Here is a 19,570-nt window from a genome sequence, read left to right as displayed (position 1 = left end):
AATCATAATTATGACTAAAATTGAGGGATCTGAGTCATGTGAAGATAAAAGAAGGGATAAACATCATTAGGGGAATCACAGAAGTCTCCATTTTAAGATCCTACCAAAATGAGGGGTATTCCAATTTGCTCACCCCCCCTTATCATACCATGTGAATCTGTGGCCAAACAAACTGTATTTGAATATACAGACATATGAAAATGTTAAAATCAGCATTTATCACTTGCCATTATTGCAGTGTTTGTGTATCAGGAAAAGAATTTACAGAAGATATCGCTCTGTGGTGAAGACTGCCAAATGTCACCATTCACAAGAGTAGCAAAATACATGTAAAAGTATAGTAGTAGTAAAGAAAAGTACAGTCTATGAGATAATGCTTAGTCTCACTGAACTAAGTACTTTCCCTTCAAATTTTAATAAATGGTACTTTAAACAACTGCTACAGATGTTAATAAAACTAGAATCCCACTTAAGGCAGAGCTGCCTGCCTAACCTGACCTGTATAACACATGTCAAAGAGTCTGACTCACTAATCCTTGCCTCAAGCACAGAAGCATTTGGGAGAGACAGACAGTAGCTGTCGATGCAAGTAGCTGCAGAAATTGTGTTGTTACATCGCTAGGGATAATAACATCTTTATTAGGAATAAGTACTCTCTTTGTTTCACACAATTTGATAATTTGAGGTGCAGAACACCATTCTGACTATATATCTGTTTTATTCAAGAAGCAATGCACGTAAGAACACAGAATTCAGTAAAATATTGAACAGAAATTTTTATTCAAAGTCAATAAAAGAAGTTGCCAAGAAGGTATGCTAGATTAGCAGAACTATCATACCAACAAAATCACTAATACAACTGATCAGAAGAAGATAAAAACCCAACCTACCCATATCATTTAAATTGATTTAGTGTGCTTGAGCACTCTTTCAAACCCTTTAAGTGATGTCACCTCGTAAACTATTTCAGATGCTTAGGTCAGCCCAACTGTTTACAGAACTTTTCTTGCAGACAATGGATAAGCATGCAGCACTCTTGACAATACAAGCTGCTCAGGTTCCTCTGTGGCATAAAATACACATTTAGTGACGGCAGGCGAGCACCAAGATGAACACACAAACGCATTCATGAAATATCCTCAGCAAGGTTCTCAGAGCTATCTATGTAGAAGAAGACTTCCAGATCCTTTATTGTGATCTGAAAAGTAATTTCTCAGCAGATATGACTGACACTAGAAATAAAGTACACTTTTCTGACCCTGAAAAAGTGTTTTTTGTTCTATCTTTCTCCAGACTTAAGGAAAATCTGGAGACCTTCTTCTCCCACCAAACCTCACTCAATTCTGAACAAAGCTGCTGAGCACAGAAGTTGCAATTCCACTGTGTCTCAGAAACATATACTTAATAAAATCACAAAGCAATCTTTGAGGGAGTGCATGCCCATGGGGCAGGAGATAAATACACTCTAGAATGAGTTTCTTTCATCTTCTCTCTGAAGAAGGAAGCATTTAAAAACTTCCACTTGCTTTTTCCACTAGCACACCTTTTGCCGGCCACCCTTCTCTTTCATAAAAATACATTCCCCTTCAATTAAAGTTTGTTCCACTGAATGTTCTTCAGAACAATCCCAAGAAGCTCCAATAAATTTGACAATTAATTTTCATGCATGGTACATTTTCATCTGGATAGTCCAGTGATCCAGCTAAGAAAAATTACTCTGTTGGCCTGCTCCTGAATTCAGTGGTGCAGTCACTGATTCAGTCACCCACAAAAGCAGAGAGGGAAGTGCCTTTGCATACCCTCCACATCCTCTCTGTTTTCAATCAATGAAAAAAACACAAAATGCAAACCTAGCACATTCCTGTTTTCTTCCATTGTAATGGTGAGGGAATCTGAAAAGAGCAGATGGAAAGCAGGTGGCACAAAAGGCTGCCCTTGCCCATCACCACTACTGGCTTGCATCATTGTCCACAAGCAGATTCAACATTCAGGGATACTAAAGATTACTCACAGCCACCATTATGGCCTTTTGCCTCTGCACATACTAAATTCTCCAACATCATTTAGAACAAACTACTTAAAGTCCTCCTAACATAATCAGCACAACAAATAAAACAACAAGCACTGTAGACTTTCTCCTCAGAGACAGTAAAAGCAATCTAGTTCCCTCACAGACCATATCATACTCTGAATAAACAATAATAAAACTGGAAAAATTCTGTTGACTACATTGGAGTTATTCCAACAATACCCTAATCAAAATGAGATCACAAGTTAACTCAATATATACAAATAGTGACAGCTGCTGGTTTCTATAGCAAAATATAGTAAATAATTATCATCAGAAATACAAGCAAAAGCAACACCTATGTATGATTACATTACATGCTTCCATGGAAACCACAGGTTTGTAATTCTCATTAACTCAACTGAACTGAATGAATTATATCCAAACAGCAAAGCCAGTAAAAAAATACTGTCCCAAAATCAATCACAGAAGTAACAGAAATTCCTACCCACTTTTTTTTTTAAATTAAGCACCCTTGATTTTAAAACAGTTTTAAAAATCAGTTTTTTAAAAAAGCCCCTGGTACTAAATACCCTCAATATAGTATTAAGAAATATGATTTCCCTATCAGCAGTGCATATAACCATAAAAATCAAACTCTTATTTAAGTCACCAACAGCTCATTTTCCTTCCATTAAGGTGCTTTAAGTAGGATCTCTGTCTTTTCTTACACAAAATTCAAGCAAGACAATCTAATCCATCAGTAATGTCCTCAAGATGGCCTCATATATGCAATAAATTAAACACTCTCAAATATTTTATTTTTTCGAAGTGGCAAAAACTCACTACATCCCAATCATATTTCCCAGATGGTGTCATGAACCTCTTAACACTTCATTTCCATCATGTTCCATGTCTTGAGAAACCTGTTTTCAATCTTTCAAACACAAACAGGGCCTCCGCCCTCTGTTCCCTGATGTCAGATTCAGCAGTCCCTAGCCAACATATCCTTCGTATTCTTTTTAGGATGAATAAATTCATCTCCTTCCTCATCAATCACAAAGAAACCTTCAATGACAGATTCATGTTCTTCAAACCACTCTGTAAGTGTACTATTTATGTCTACTATGAAGAAATGGAGGATATGCATTCATCAGAAATAAGTAGCTCCAAGCCAGTCTAAGAGAAGGATCTCCAAAGCTGACTTGACCTTAATCTTGGTCCTAGTGTATTGGAGTTGCGATCTAGAGTTACTGCTAGTTATGATCTAGTTACTACATCTAGAGACTTCATAATTCTCAGCTCTGCTTGCTTAAAATGAAGAGCTCTAGAGGCATCTAAATTAATTTCTGAGGATTTGGCTCAGCGTCTGTATGAAAAAAAACCCACAGAATGCATTGATCTGAGTTGAAACTAAGATGAAATTCCATCTTTATACCTCCTTTGTCTTACACCCAATCCTTTCATTTTAACAAAACATTCCTGTTGAAGAGTGTTTTCTGTTTTTCAAGTGTCTAATAACTGATGACTTTGGGTCTCCCTGTTATTGCTGCTTCTTGAGATCCAAGCTATAATTAATTTCAACAATTTTCTATTCTGCTTATAAATTCAGACAATTTTATCTCTAGTGAAAAGTAAGTCATTCACTAATCAAAGCTCTGTTTCTCACTTTGCATAAGAAATTCAGGACTAGACAGACCACCCAAGTCCCCAAACCAAGAGTTCTGCATTCACAACTATCCATATATATTGACATCAGCAGAAGAATGCTTCACAGAGTATCTGTTCCCCATAGCCCTATCTACAAATCACAAAACACATTCAGCAGCCCATAGTAAGCTTCAGAATTTGCCATAATTATGATGTGTGATATTTGAATGAGAAATTCAAAATTTTATCTTTCTTATGTACTAATGCCAGAACTCAGAATTCCAATGTCTGTCCCAAAAACATTTCAGTACTTGTCCCACAGTGCTTGTGTAACAAAATTCATGAAGAATCAGTGGAGCTGGTTGGACTGAAAACAATGTTTTTGAAATCAACATTCTCCCAGCTGACCAGAAGACTGCTAAACCAGGTCCTTCTTCCTCATCCCTCTTTCTCACACTCCTAGCTGTACAATGGTTGGTTTTTTTTGACAAGCTCTTTTTCAACACCTCTGTCTGGGATTCTAGTGATTTTGGAGATTGAGAGTTATACGCCTGAAGAGCCCCAGCAAGAGTCAGAAAACAAACTTACTCACCACTTGCCATCTGTAGATATTTAGGATGAGAACCTGCATTATTATGGTGAACTTTGCTCAGTGTTTTCAAAAAATACTCATGAGTGTTCCAGTTCCAGGACATGTTGAGTCCTGGATTCCAAGCTGGCAAACACACTTGCCGTACTGCCCCTGATGCAAGTGCCTCAGCACCAGAGAAAGTAACTTTCCTTTTTACATTAAAATTCCCACTGACGTGTTACAAGAATTTCCCTTTTCACTAGGTTGGCTCCTGGACCATTCATCTGAGCTGCCTAAAGCACACTTTACAGGTGCTTCATTCTGGTCTGGGATTCCATTTTGTGTATTTAACACCTGCATCCTAATTTGCAGAACAATGTATCTTGCTGGATTAAGCTCTTTCATTATTTTTGTGGGAGCTGAAATACAAAGTGTAAGAAAGAAAGGAAACTGGGAGATAGTTTTATCATCATCTGCCCAGAGCTGGAAGACTCCATTCCTCCTTCTGCCACAGACTTGCTACCTCAGGTGATATAAGTCACTTCCTCAGAGAACTGTGTTCGTAATCTGCATCCTGGGAATATCACTGAAAGAAATGCTGGGCATTCACTGTTACATCTAAACTTGAGCATTTTACATACCTGAAACATGAACATTGTCTAATGTGAGCAGCTGCCCCTTCTGCCATCTCCAAAATAGCTACTGTTCAGTGTTTCAAGTCTGTAGCTTACTGACTTATATCTACCATTGATAGCTCCCCTGCCTACAATGACAGAATACAGTCGGCCTCCATCTCAGAGGGGGTTCAGTTAATTAAAGTTTCATTACTTGGGGTTTGACTTTTCAGTGATAGGTTTTTCATGAATAAATAGCACTGTCCTCAGAGCTGAACAGTGTGATGCAAACAATGCACAGAGCCAAATTGCAGCCTTGAAGGAGAAAACAGAATACTTAAGACCCACTTATGAGGTTAGTAGCATTCACCACATGGCTCAGAAAAAAAAATTACCAACTTCATGATCAAATAGTTAAAGAATGCACTTCATTGCACATGTACCAGGATGGGAAATTCAGTCTGCATGGGTAACCATCCATCTGGTATTTGACGTTGCTTTCATAACGTTATAAATGAATGATCACTTCAGTTAGTCTTTATGTACATGACACATACAAAAGAACTATCAGCAGTGCTGAATGAACCAGGAAAGGCTGCTAACTTGCAAGAAAAGGAATCACTTCTATACTACTATTATGTAAATATCATATGTGAAAGAAATTCAAACTCACATCTCTCATCATTTTCACTGCTTCCCTGGTCCTTCCCAGCTTCCTTGCACACATTGCCAGCCTTCTTTTAATATATACTAATACATTGGTGTCCCTTCCTGTATAAGAGGAAAAAGAAACAGCATTAAGATAAAAAAGATAAAACAAAGGTTCATTTAGTATTCCAACACAAAAGGAAACACAGTTTTCTTTCAATTTTTTTTCTTACTCGCTGCTTTCACAAAAATTTTAATAAAACATTACCAAATTCTGAAGATTTAGATGCGGCATAATAGCAATGAAATCAGTAGAAATAATCCAGATATACAGTGGCATAAGTAAGTACTCTTGGGTGGGCCTTGCACTGACAAAATATAAGCAGATCTGAGGGTACAGTTATGTACATGTTTTGTCAACAAGAAGTATTAAAGCAAACCCTCCTCCTCCTCACAATCTTTTTCTTAATGATTAGAAGAAAAGTATACTTCAGTTTACAGCCTTTACTCATTACTGACTTATCATCCTCAAATTCCTCACACCACTAATTACGGATGGCAAATTAATTTATTTCAGATATGACAGCCCTGTGTGCTGGAACATTCCCTAACAGCAAAGGTGACAGAAACTAAATAGCAGTTATAATTATTCTCTTGGAGAATTCTTACTCCTCTCACTTCTCATTCACTTAGAACGCAAACTCTTAAAATGCTTCTGGACCAACAGGAAATGAGTGGACAGATAATCATCTATAAAATTACTGAATCATGAAAATGTAAGACACCTGCTACAAATTATCTTTGTGTATAGCATGTGGTCTGTAAAGATTGTGGCTTATTCCTAACATTTTCAAGCCTTTCATAATAAGAACAACATGTGTGCTGAAAACATTCCAAGTACCTACAAATCGCTTTAAAGTTGTGATTAACGTTTTCAAATAGATCAAGCAGTCAAAAGGACTTACTTTAGAGGAAAAATATAAATAAGGAGAGAAGAATTTCTTTAGCTGTATTCTATATTACCTAATTCCTTATCTCTTTATGGATGCCTATATATTTAATACACAGTTTATTAGTTACATGTGTTTCAACATGTTTATGCAATGTACTATGAGGTATACATTTCAGATTAAGCTTCTTTTCAGGATTTTTAGCAGGAATGGTCAAAAGGCATCTACTTATTATGAAATCAAGATAATTTTTCAGGCCAAAATTCTCCAAGGTTACTAAGGATTTGGGATGCCTAACATGAGCAACTGTAAAAATAAAATTGCCCTTGCATTCTATAAACTATCACCTTTTGAAAGCGGGCAAGTTGGGTTCTCAAAGTCATTATTTACTCTTAAATGTCATTGTTTACTCTTTATGGTCTGACAAAAGATTATACGAAGGAGGTGGAACACATGAATAAACAGAAACACAGAACAAATGTTGTTCAAGAGATTACAGCGTATTTCACCTTTAAAAGATGTAATGCCCACTCTTCATCCCAGAATCAATTCTGAAGACCAGTAATGGAATGCAAGACTTTTCAGAACCATGAAACTGCAACACACGTCCCTCCTCCACAGTCCCTCCTCTCCAGCTTTGTAAACCATGCAGAAATCCAGCATATACAGTAATTTCATGATTATAAAGCCGCACCATTTTGACTAAAATTTTGGTCCTAACCCAAAGTGCGGCTTATAATCAGGTGCGGCTTATACACGGACAAAGAACAAAAAGTTGCTGTTTTAGTTTGGAGGACAGGTGTATGCTGAGAAAGGCAGGAGCTTCTCTTTGAAATGGAGAATGTAAACCCCCTCCCTCCAAATTATTATAATTTTGAAATCAAGGGGCTTTCAGGCAAAAATATGGGAATTAGGAATAACAGTTCTTTTCTAGGGAAATTAAAATAGAAATACAGTACTACAAAGAAACAAACTCCAAACCCTGACAAAGTCAGAGTACAACCTGACACCCTGTCAGGCAGGGTGTTGGTAGCAGTCCCATTAAATGGTAGCTGCATCCTCCTGCAGTGACAGATGTGATTCAGTTGAAGCAGTGCTCCTGCAGAAGGTGCAGTTTCCCTCCGGAGATCCAGTGGTGAAGAGGAGAAATCCGGTTTTCCTCTGGAGTCCAGTGGAGAAAGGGGCTGCCTTAGTGTCCCAAAACCTCTGTTTTTACCTTGGTAAGAAATGTTGGGCTCTTCCCCCTGTCTGGAGCAACTTCCAATGGGATGCAGTAATTTTATCAGTCACACAGTGGGACTCAATGGGCCATTAGCAGAAAAGGACTCTATGGAGGAAGGATGGGTTGTGAAAAGATAAAGAACAATGCCCTGCCTGGTTTCAATGGATGGCCCATTAGCAGAATACCTGCCGTTGAGATAAGGATGACTGCCCCCACCCCCAACAGATGGTGATAGAATAGATACCTTTTATCACACTCTGTATTGTAATGTGCGGCTTATAATCAGGTGCGGCTTATGTATGGACAAAGAATGAAAAGTTGCTGGCACCTGGAAGTGCGGCTTATACTCAGTGTGGCTTATAATCATGAAATTACTGTAATCAAAAGAATTATATGTGAAGGCTCTGTGTCCTAGGGAACATCTGAGGTTGGAGATTCTCTAATTCCTGTCAGTGCACAATGACACTTTCAAGGGGAGACCGAGTGGTACAGAACAGTGCGATGATCTAGCCCCTCCTGAAGGGGTAAGAGCAGGCAGTCATTTTTCAGCTTCCCTGCTCTGTGACAACGCACTTAATTTTGTGATTCAATGGGCTACCTCCTCTGCTGCAATACTGAAGGTTCAGGGTGTCAAATCTGATGATGACAGTAGCCACCTAGCACACACAGGTGACAGAAATACTGTACTTGTATCTGCCTGTACAAACTTGTCCAGGTTACCTTGGACAAAAACATTGTGACAATGCTTAGTAACTACTTACTGTGTACTTTTCACAGAATTTTTGCCCTTGGGATGGACTGAGTGTACAAATTATGGTTTCACAGGCAACCATAAGCCTGATAGAGCCCAAAAATTGCTTCAAGGGCTCAGCTGCTCTGTATTTTTACTTTCACCAAAAATGAACAAATCATCCTAAATATAATTTTACAACCAAAAATGTTTAAAATACTACCCCCAAGCTTTATGAAACCTCAAGTTTTCAGGTACAGACTTGCATACACTTTTGAAACCAGGGATCACAGACAATTTTACTATGTACAATTTTTACCAGTAATCTTCAAATTATGTAAGATAGCTAGAAGCTGTGAAATCAAGTCCTGAGAAACCCGAAGATCCCCAGAAGTATGCTAGTGTTTGTATTTATGTAATTAATTTGTGTTATTTTTGCCTAAGGTATCCACTGTAGTCTAGAAATAACCTTGACTGTTTGCTTTATTATCTTTCTGGTCATTTACTGTCAGTGAATGTATTTTCTTAGATTTAAAGAGTATCTAATAAATATCACAGCAGATAAACCTGCTTATTTTAAAAAAGTAATAAAAATCTAGACTTTCAATTAAAGCACTTTATTATTCCACTTGTTAAATTTTATGTTTCTGTGACCTTTCTTAATAAATGCAACTAACTTCAGATGTCCCACTGGTTAATGGGTCTCATTAACTTTTACATAGAACAACACAGTGTAAGTATTTACCCCTAGAGCTGATGGAAAAAGCAGGCAAAGCTTCACTTCACTCCTGTTTCCACCATTCTATACTACTTTTTCACAGCATGATCCCAGGTTTGCAAAATGGCTAAAGGCAACTTCCTTAAAGGGTGTTCAGCTTTTTCTGAATGTCGTATCTCTTTGGCTCTGATACCTCTTCTTTTCTGTTCAGTACATGCTTAAGTATTTTCTGCCATGACAAAATAAAGGCACCACTGTAATCTGAGCATTAACAGTTCAGCAACAGAATCAAGCAAAAAAACGAAAAGAGAATAGTCTGGCTCTAGGGCCATATTCCAACCAATGTCAAACACTGAGTGCATAGTTCTTGGGGGGCGAAACAAAAAAACCCAAAAATCTCAAATCCAAGAACTCTTCAGAAGTTCTCTCCCTCCTAAAAAACTTACTGTGCTGGGCTTCATATTGGGCACCATGATGCTGTAGTTGCTGACTACGCCTGTAACAGCCCTCTCCAGCTTTCAGAGCCTGCTTGAACAGCTTCTCTGCTTCTACAATTGTTGTCGCTTCCTCTTCGGCTAAGAGAATATAAGCAGTAGCACACCTGCAAAAATATCAGAGGAAAAAAGCATGAGAAGTAATGTAAAGCACGTGGAGTAAAAACTATATGAAGATTGGCAAGGATGTACTAAATACAGAGGCAAGAAAACTCTGTCCATGTACCTTTCTGATGAACTATTCTGATGAATAAATATTCTGTCAACAACACCATGACTCTCATTTTTAGGCAATGTATCACTCAGCCCTGGAGTACACCTACCAACAATTGTCCCAGAAAGTAAAGCACTAAGCCTCATCTCTAAAACTCCTTGAGGAAATCAAGACTAGTTTTATGCACTATTGTTTTAATATAAACCATATCCCTTACAGTAACGACATGAAAAGAATCAATAGAACTGTAACATTTGGCATATTAAAAGAACAGACTATAAATGTAGTTGTAAAGATAAAACAACAACAAGAAAACCCAACCCAGACCAAGCAAAAACCAAAACAGCAATGTGCCCTAGCAGTAGAGCTACACCAGAAGTGTTTCCAGCAGGTTGAGGGAGGTGATCCTTCACCTCTAGTCAGCCCTGATGAGGCCACATGTGGGTGTGCCATGTCCAGTTCTGGGCTCCCCAGCACAGGGGGGACATGGACATACTGCACAGAGTCCAATGAAGGGCCATGAAAGTGATCAGGGACAGGGGCATCTCCCATATGAGAAAAGGCTCAGAGAGTAGGACTGCACATTCTGGAGAAGAAAAGGTTTTGGGGGGAATTGGTCAAAGTCTGTAAATACCTGCAGTGAGGGGGCAAAGAGGAAAGTGATAGGCTCTTTTAAGTGGTTCCCAGTGACAGGACCAGAGGCAATGGGCACAAAATGAGATAAAGGAGGTTCCCCCTAACCTCAGAAACACTTTGTATTGTAAAGGTTACTGAGCACGGTTACAATCTGTCCAAGGAAGTTGTCACGTTTCTCTCCTTGGAGACACTCAAAAGCCTGCTGGACGTGGTCCTGTGCAATGCATTGTAGGTGGAGTTGTTTGAAGAGAGGGGTTGGATACTGACCTCCAGAGATCTTTCCTAACCTCAACCATTCTGTAATTCTGTGAAATGTGAGTAGGACAGGCTTATAGCTCACATTTCCCTTTTATGCTGCATGTTAAATCACTATACAAGAAGAAGAAATTCTTTCTCTTCTTCTGATGAAACACATGAAGGACAATCTGTAAAGCACCAGTTTATGGAATTCTAGAAGGTAGCAATCTCAGTTCAGCAACCTCAGGGATTCCCTTTATGCATGTTAGCAATATTTACACAGTCTACCACACCAGTAAATCATCACAGCACTGAGTTTTTTGTGGGATCTCAAAATACTACACTTCTCATTGAAAAAATAAGTAACAGACTCAAGGACCAAAAGTCACAGCAAATTACATCATATTCTCTCATACTATGAAATGAGTATTTCAGAATGTGTTTATGAGACTATTCTTCCTTGCTTCTGTTCTTGATGACTGAGAAATCCAAAAGGGAGGTCTCCAATGCACATTTCATATGCTCATCAGGAGGTAACTTAATTAACATTTTTCTATGCTGTTCCAAAGCCTGCTGACATCAATAGGAAGACTCCCATTGTCATCACTACCCTAAGGATCTTCTGAGTAGCTAGTATAACATGCAGCTGTACTTCTTTTCCTTCTGTTGTAGGCCTTCCTTTGACAGGCCTGTAATTGTGGTTTAAAATTACTGCAGCAAACCCCCAGCCTTAAAATATCTTCAAATAGATTTTTAGAAGGAAATAAATGTTAATATTGTTGTCACTCACTCATTCAATTCCAAAGCTTCATGTGCTGCAGAAATTCGGGCTTGAGGGTTTCTCTCTCTCCAGGCTTTTTGCATTACTATTCAATAAACAAAGAAGAAAAAAGAAATATCAGTTATTACAGGATTAACAAGGAGAATCCACTGCAATGTAACAACAGAATTTACTGATCTCAGCCTAACTCACTACAGAGCATTTCATATAGCTCAGTGATCATTCAAAAAGATACATAACAAGCAGGCGCTTTTGTCCCAAACACTCAGTATTTTTTCTTCTTTCATCTGATTAAACTTTTTTCCAGGAGAAAGTCTGGCTGAGAGATCAGGCTGTCTGGACTGCCAAGTATAGAGGTGACAAGTAGCTACTTCCTCTTGGTGTAGTAGATTCCACAGGGAACAGAACAATAAAGGGATAGTTGGAATTCTCATTCTAGCTTCTTATTGTGCTGTTGCTTTATGTGAATCCTAAATGGAAACAACTTCCAGTGCCTCATAACTACATCACTGAGCTCAGAAAACAGGATTCATGTTTATCACGTGTCAAAAAAGTACAGTATGGTCTCCTTCATAAATATGCCTTCAGAATGGAGTACCCAACTGTTAGTATCTCTCCCTTCTCAAAGATTTATCTCTTCAGAGGCAACTTCTAATGACTGAAATAATTGCTGTACGTTTTTAGTAAAATCAAAGACTGCATCTGGACTTCACAGTACAGACTTAACTAAAGTTGTTATACAAATTCAGTTCTAAAGGGGCTGTTTCCATTTTTTACGGAGCTTCTAACTACATCAGGGAGTGAAACACAGGTCTCAAATTTTGCATCAGCTCTCTCTCTTCTGTCAGTGTAGACTAAACAGAACCTGGATAATGTAACTCAACCTACTACACTGCAGCTGGAGACAACTAAGCTATATATATAGTTTGAAGCCACTGCAAGAAAGAGGAGGAAAGAAACAAGCCTTTACACTTTTAAATGATAACTTGAATGACCTGAGCAACACAGCAGAACAACACAGCAACATATATTAGATTGTTTACATAGATGGACATTTGTTCAGACCTAGAATCCTATAAATTCAGCAACAATTGTACCTCATCATGACCAAACTTTTGCCTTTTCTTATCTACGCAAAAGAACTGATGTCTCACTGCGTTTTTCTTGCATCAGTTTAAATCAGCCATCAATCTATTAGCAAAAGGACTTGTTCACAAGGTCTCTTACTAGCATCTGCAGGCCGTAAATGATCTGTGTCACATGTAAAGAATGTCTGATGGTCCTGTGCCGAAAGATTCATGTCGTAGTAAGTCAAAGGTTCTCTCCCTGTTACCCATGTATACCTGCAAGCATGCCAACAAGGAGACATTTTGGTTAATGACGTCACATTTGGCAAAACAAATCCAGAAAAAAATCCTAGACCTTTGACATGGGTATAACCAGGAAAGTTCACCTGGTCAATCTTCTAACCAATTTTTTGCATTTCAATGTACTGTGATGGAGCAATGGTAACTGAGCCTAAACTGATGAGGATGTTGAAAAGTGCATATTGGAGCTTGGTAACACACATATTCTAAAATTAGGACTCCATGAAACCTATAGGGAGTTCATTAGGTTGTTTGCAATAATGGATTTGAACAGAAATATATTAACACCAGGTACAACACACTTAGATTACTCCATCTTTTTTTATAAGGTTGCAAAAAAATTGGAGAAATAACAAATATTAGAGAAATAAGAAAGGGTATCAGCATTAATTTAAATTCCTTTTAATTCAGAAACATTTTATGAATTACAGAAAAACCTGACACAAGTGCATGTATACACAGTTGATTCTTTTTTCATCTCTTAAGTTAGATTAATTGAAAAGGACAGTTAAGCTCCTTAAGCCAGTACTATGCCTGAGAACTGTAGCTTTGTAGCACCTACCGATTATATTCAGCTCCTCTGAAAAGATTTAAAGGATTTCGCCAGACTTTGCATTCTGTAAGAAGCAGACACACACATAATGAATCTCTCCCAAATACAATGGTACTTGAGGTTTATAAAAAACATCAGTCATCACACAATGAGCCTTATCAAATGACTTATTTTTATAGGTGCAAATGCAAAAACCCATCAAGAGCACTGAGATGAAGGTAATCAGACTAGTCTTCCTTCCTTAAATAATAATTTAATTATAAATTAGTGTCAACAAATGCAATCATTCCAGACAAATAACCACTAACAAAGCCCCAAATGCCACATGAAAAGATAATACTGATTAGTTCCAGGACTCCCATTTACCATAATGCAGAGCTGAAGAGGGATCACACTGGGTTATTGCAGTAAAAAACAGCAATTAACTCGGTCCCTATGGACTTGTTATTTCTCCAGAAAAGCATCACTGTCCAGTTAATGCTGTAAATCACAGCAAATCTCAGCTACAGTTGCCAAAATTAATTCCTCCTTAGTTTGTGAAGTAAAAATCCATGGAAACATCTGCTGATCTTACTTACGATAGAAGCAGATGCTGAAATTGATTGGCAGAGAAAAGTTCATTGCATTGTAAAGGTTTTAGAGTATTAAAAACATTCCATAAATTTCCCTTGGGAGAAAAATTGTGAATTTTCCACACTATAAGAAGGAAGAGAAATCAACAATGCAATTTAAAGCAAAAACTAAAAAATCATAATCAAATTGTACAGCCTTTGAAACAGTGAGGTCTTGATTCTGGCTTCTCCTTTAATTTAACACCAGATTTATTCTCTTAACTTCAATAAAGACAATTCACTTCAGTGAAGGTGAGATCAGAATAAACTCCACTATCTGCACAAAGACTCACCAAGAGGCAGCATGCATGCCATTCCATCTCAGATCTGCTACTGCATGACCCCTCACATGGTGCTCTACAAAAACTCACCAGTAGCACTGGCCTTCCAGCATTTCACCAGGTGCTTTCACTAAAAATGTTAACCAGCACATTTCTTCCCTATGAAATTTTGTGACGTCATTCCTAGAGATCAAACCAACAGTTTTCTGGTAGAATATTGAGTCAGAAGGGTATCTTTATGGTAACAATATGCCTGTTCCCTTTATGCCTATTCTATTAGAAAAAGAAGTACTGAACAGCAAGTCAAGTCCTCCTTTTTCATGGACACAGCTCCCACGTCTGAGTATGGAGCTACCTATAGTGGCATAGACAGAAAGCATTTTACATAAATTACTTGCAGTAACAGAAGGACACCCTCAGCAACACAGAAAGTGGAATAGGAGGTGGGTCCTCAGTTTGCTGCCTATCTAGTAAGTGCATGGAACAGACACAGGAAGAGGCAGACTTCAGGGAAGAGTGTATCTTCCAAGTACCCAATTCAGCAGGCAGCTAATATTAGACAGTTCCACTGGTTTACTCAGCAGAAGTGTTTGATTGACATTCAACTGTGCTCTGCTGTGCAGCCAGAGGGTATGGCTGTTTGACAAGCTTCAATCCAACAGTTTTTACATGATATGACTTTCAGACCATTTTAAATATTAAATCAACATCAGACTTCTCAGTCACAGAGGCGTAATTCAATGTCTTGACCTACTCTGTTTGAAACCAGTAAGATTAGGTAACAACTATGTGATTGCAGTGACAATTTTTGTTCCTCTTACTTGAATTCAACTGGTTATGCTTTATCCAAACTATGAAGTATTTTGGCACTGTAGCAGGGAAAGGTTGAATTGGGGAAAAAAGATGGGGAGGTACAGAAGGTCTTTTATTGCCACCTTCACGCCCTGGGGTTATTTTGGCATTTGTGTGGCTAAACATGGTGTTCACTTGTTCCTTTTGTCTTGGTATATGCTAACACCATGGTCTCAGTACAACACCATTCTTCTTGCCTTTTTAAAGACAAAGGTATCTACTGCAACATTCTACCACAGTGATACATCTACAGAGGAACACATGGTGAGCCAAGAGAAAAAGCCATCTCCATTTTGTTGGATAACAAAAAAAAAAAATCCCAGTGTTAATGAACGGCAAACCAAGAAGGTTGCCTTTTCTGCCACATTACAAACCATTAACGTAACTAAGTCCTTATTTTAACTTTTCAGAGACTTTTTCAATGAGCACTTTTTGAGCACTGATACCTTTCTGAAGGCACAAATAACAGGTTATCCATACAGACACACTGTCCAGAGACACTGAGAGTCCCAGCTCAGTGTCAATGCACTGAAAGCAAACACACTCCTTGACCATTTATTTATATCAGAAAAGTCAAGATGCTTGTGCAAACCTCATTAGTCAAAATACGGTGCCTTCTGCTTTAAAATGACAGGAGTTATTTCAGAGCTGCTGAAGTGTGACTGAGCACACTGATGAGTGCACACAGGTGTTTCCAAGCCATCCCATGCTTTCTGCCAGCTCACCCAAATCTAATATCCTGGACCATGCAGTGCTGCTATTCACAGCCTCTCTTCAGATGAGAATGACAACAGCTGAATTTGTTGTGGTATATGGAGGCTTCCTTAAGAAGACTTACTCAGGAAATAACAAGGTTTTGTGAGGGCACCTATATTATTTAATATGTAAGTTCAGAGCTAATTCTTGTTTGCCTGTTTTCATGCACACTGACGAGTAGAGATAAAATTTGTCAGGTACAGACATAGGCAGCTCAGCTGTGGAACAATGTTTTCTCCATAACTGAATTTTTTTCTTTTCGTTCACTTTTCTTCACTTGTAAATTCTGATACATTCTAAAAGCCTGCAGATTAAATAAATTTAATAAAATTGTAGTTGATTCTAGGGTCACATCCCTAATTAATTTCCAATATTAAGATTATGGTCTATAAGCCAAGCTAGAACAGAGACAAATAATCTTCGTTTTACAGATGAGGAGCACAAACCCAGATGCTCCTGCCCTGACTTTAACAGTGAGTATCTCCCACTCGAGCCAGAAGCAATAGCATACCAGCATTTTCATCTCTCATGGGCTAATTTTTCAATTCATTCTCCCCAGGCAGCTAAGTCACTCAAGTAATCGGTTCACACAGGTTCCCCTGGGACTGCTTCAGTCCACAAATTTCAGTGCTTGGGGCCGATTCACTGTAGGCAGGGTGGCCTGGCTCAGAGGAACCACTGCCCAGGAAACCTGACTCAAAGAGCCTCAGGTTTGAACGACTTAAGGTCAGACACCTTTTCTGAAACTTGTAGAGGCTGCAAATGCCTGGAAACTTGTAAAAATCAGGCCACAAATGCCTGAAATCATGCCTCCTAAACTGAAGGCCTTTTTAAAAAGCCTGACTATGTTAGGTGCTGCCCAAAGTCACAAATCAAATCCGCAGCAGAGTCAGGAACATAACAAGCCTTTAAGCTGTTAAAAGCCACCATGTTTCCACTTACTAAAGTGAAAACCAAATGTTGTTTACATACTACTTAAAAAACAAAGTGATGCAAATCCAGATGAACATTTCTGGCTTCTTCGTCTGATTTTTTTTTTTTTAAAGAACTTTGTTATTACTTAAAATTATTTCAGTAAAAATACTACCTGCCTTTAGAGCCACCGAATCAGACAACTGGTTAAGTTGGAAGGAACCACAGTGGGTCACCTCACCCATCCTCCCTGCTCAGGCAGCGTCACCCCAGAGCACATGGCACAGGATTGCACTCAGACGGTGCTAGAATATCTCCAGGGAGGGAGACTCCACAGCCCCTCCGGGCAGCCTGTTCCAGTGCTCAGTCACTGCACAGTAAAGTTCTTCTTCATATTCAGGTGGAATTTCCTGTGCAGCAGGTTCTGCCTGCTGCCTTTTGTGCAATTGCTCAGCATCATCGAGCTCCATCCCTCTGACCCCCTCATTGATGAGGTCCCCTCTCAGCTGTTTCTTCTCGAGGCCAAACAGGCCCAGCTCCCCCAGCCTTTCCTCGTAAGAGATGCTCCAGCCCCTCAATCATCTTTGCAGCGCTTCACTGGACAGAGGACACCGCAGAAAGGCCACGTGCAATTTGGCAGGGCTTCCACAACAAGGAGAAAACACATGCACTAACCACGCCGCCTGAGGCAAACACACTGCGTGCATTCGGCAGGGTGCGACTAGCAGTTCCAGAAAAGTGACAGAGCCCCAGCTGTGCCCCTGCCCGAGCGGAGCGGGATCCCGAGGCCGGCGCGGCGCCGCTCACCTGAGACGCTCTGGCGGTTCGAGTCCGCGTCCCCGCCCGCGGCGCTGGCGGCGCTGGGCGCGCTGTTGTCCACCCCGCCCAGCAGGGGGCGCAGGTGGCTCACCGAGACCTGCTCGATGAAGGAGGTGCCGTACTTGCGGAAGTACCACCACTCGAAGATCTGCAAGGCACACACGCCGTCAGGGCCGCCGCCTCCGCCCGCGCCTCGCCCTGCCTCCAGCCCGCTCCTCCGCCCCGCTCCTCCGCCCCGGCTCCAGCCCGCTCTCCCGCCGCCCGCTCCCGCCTCAGCGCTGCTCCGCAGCCCAAGCCAGGCGGCGGCTGCGGGCCACGCACCCGGGGCAGGCACCTGCCCGCCTCATCCACAGATGTCACCCAGGTTTAGGTGCAAAATCTCAAATCTTGTCAACGCAATTTTTTATTTTTTTTTTTTAACCCGAATAACTTCAAATTATTTCAGCTGTTAGGCCTCTTTAGTTAAATTGACCTCTGGAACGCCCTCCCTCCCCGGAACCCCCATTGGGGCCGGTGGCAGCCACGCCGACAGGATGCTGCAGGCGGGGCTGAATCCGCCTCGCCTTCCTCAGCTCCCTCTGCAGTCCAGGGAATGTGAGGAAAAGCAGGTTTGCTTGTTTCCCCAGAAAATGCTTCCAAAGACACTCACTGAGTTTAATTTTTTTTTTTTCAAATGTTAAAAATGCCAAACAAACGCCAGGAAGTGAATCCTGTTCCTTTTAAGATTTTTCCCCCTAGCTGAACTGTTTTATTTTGTTTGGTCGGCTTGGGCTGACTCCGAATTAATTTTCTTTTCATGCATTTATTTAAGCTAGCAAATCAGAAAAAAAATATTATTTACAGAACTCGACTTGGAAAATAGTTTCACAGCCTAAAAGAACACCTTGTAATTAAAATTATACACATAAATATATATCTGTGGTATTTTCACCAAAAATAGACATTACTTGGTAAGAAAACACATATTTCAGGAAACCACATAAACCTGGAAATTAAGACTATTTAATATAAATATGGAAAAGGTTTAGACTGTAAAAACTGTAAAGAAACACATGCTTATAATGAGTAGGTAAGTTGCACTTGAATTGTCACTCAAACTTCTACATACCATGGGGAAACAAAACCAAAGCTAAGAAATTTTGAGAAATTTGGCAGAACTTTGTAATAGTGATTGCACTAGATACTGGGAGCAAAGAGTCTCTGCCCTTTCAATTTTCCTCAGTATCTCCATGTGTTACACCAGTACTGAAAGCTTTGATAAAATCTCTTCCTACTAGGCACAATCAACAATAAGGGAAAGGATTGTGTTCACATCTTTGTCACCATCACTGTGCTGTTGGGCAGGTCTTGGTGGGCCAGCCAACAGACAGCTGGCTCTGGAAGGCTTCTTCAGGGTCTGCCTGAGCCAGAAAACTTCAAGCCAGGCTTCACACACTTCCTCTTTCAATACTTTTTGATTTTTCTCTTGACCTCTTTATATAGTTGAAATTACTTCTGTCTCCATGAGATTGGATTGTCTGTAGACGAGACATTCTTTTTACCCCACCCTCTTTAAAGGAAGGGGAAATAAATCTTCTGACATAGAAGGAAAATGTTCCTCTCCAAAAGATGCTCCCAATGTATTCTGCACTGGGACTTCCCCTAAATTCAAATGTGTTGTTAAAGCATCTAGAGGATTCATATAGAAGGACTCTATCTGCACAGGAGCACATGTGGCTACTTGAGATGAGTTCACACAAGGTTGTGTGACAGCTCTGGGGATCACTCCCTAGAACAATCTAAGGGCGTTTCCAGGAAACATCAACAAGAAAGAATGGAGCAGTCAGATGGGGAGAAGTCAGGGGGACTATGTGAACACATAGCATTTGGGAATTTAAACAGATGGTCACAGAGAAATTAATATATTCAGATCTTTGTGAACTCTTTCCCACCCAAGTCACCAAAAC

General features: G+C 39.8%; 1 protein-coding gene across 2 annotated transcripts in view; it reads right to left on the bottom strand.

Annotated features, from left to right (window-relative positions):
* The window catches only part of ST7 (suppression of tumorigenicity 7), a 134,975-nt gene that overhangs the window by 34,286 nt on the left and 81,119 nt on the right, over window positions 1-19,570 (bottom strand). For both annotated transcript variants that reach the window (XM_033058542.2, XM_033058543.2), the window contains exons 3-8: window positions 17,613-17,772; window positions 13,403-13,457; window positions 12,701-12,816; window positions 11,483-11,558; window positions 9,558-9,712; window positions 5,517-5,614 (exon numbers count right to left, since the gene is read on the bottom strand). In XM_033058542.2, coding sequence (XP_032914433.1) covers window positions 5,517-5,614; window positions 9,558-9,712; window positions 11,483-11,558; window positions 12,701-12,816; window positions 13,403-13,457; window positions 17,613-17,772 — 660 coding nt within the window. The remainder of the gene's footprint in view (window positions 1-5,516; window positions 5,615-9,557; window positions 9,713-11,482; window positions 11,559-12,700; window positions 12,817-13,402; window positions 13,458-17,612; window positions 17,773-19,570) is intronic.

This window comes from Catharus ustulatus, chromosome 4 (assembly GCF_009819885.2).
Source record: "Catharus ustulatus isolate bCatUst1 chromosome 4, bCatUst1.pri.v2, whole genome shotgun sequence".
In the NCBI taxonomy this organism is placed as follows: Eukaryota; Metazoa; Chordata; class Aves; order Passeriformes; family Turdidae; genus Catharus; species Catharus ustulatus.
Note: the sequence above shows the minus strand (reverse complement) of the source record. Positions and strands in the feature narration are given on the sequence as shown.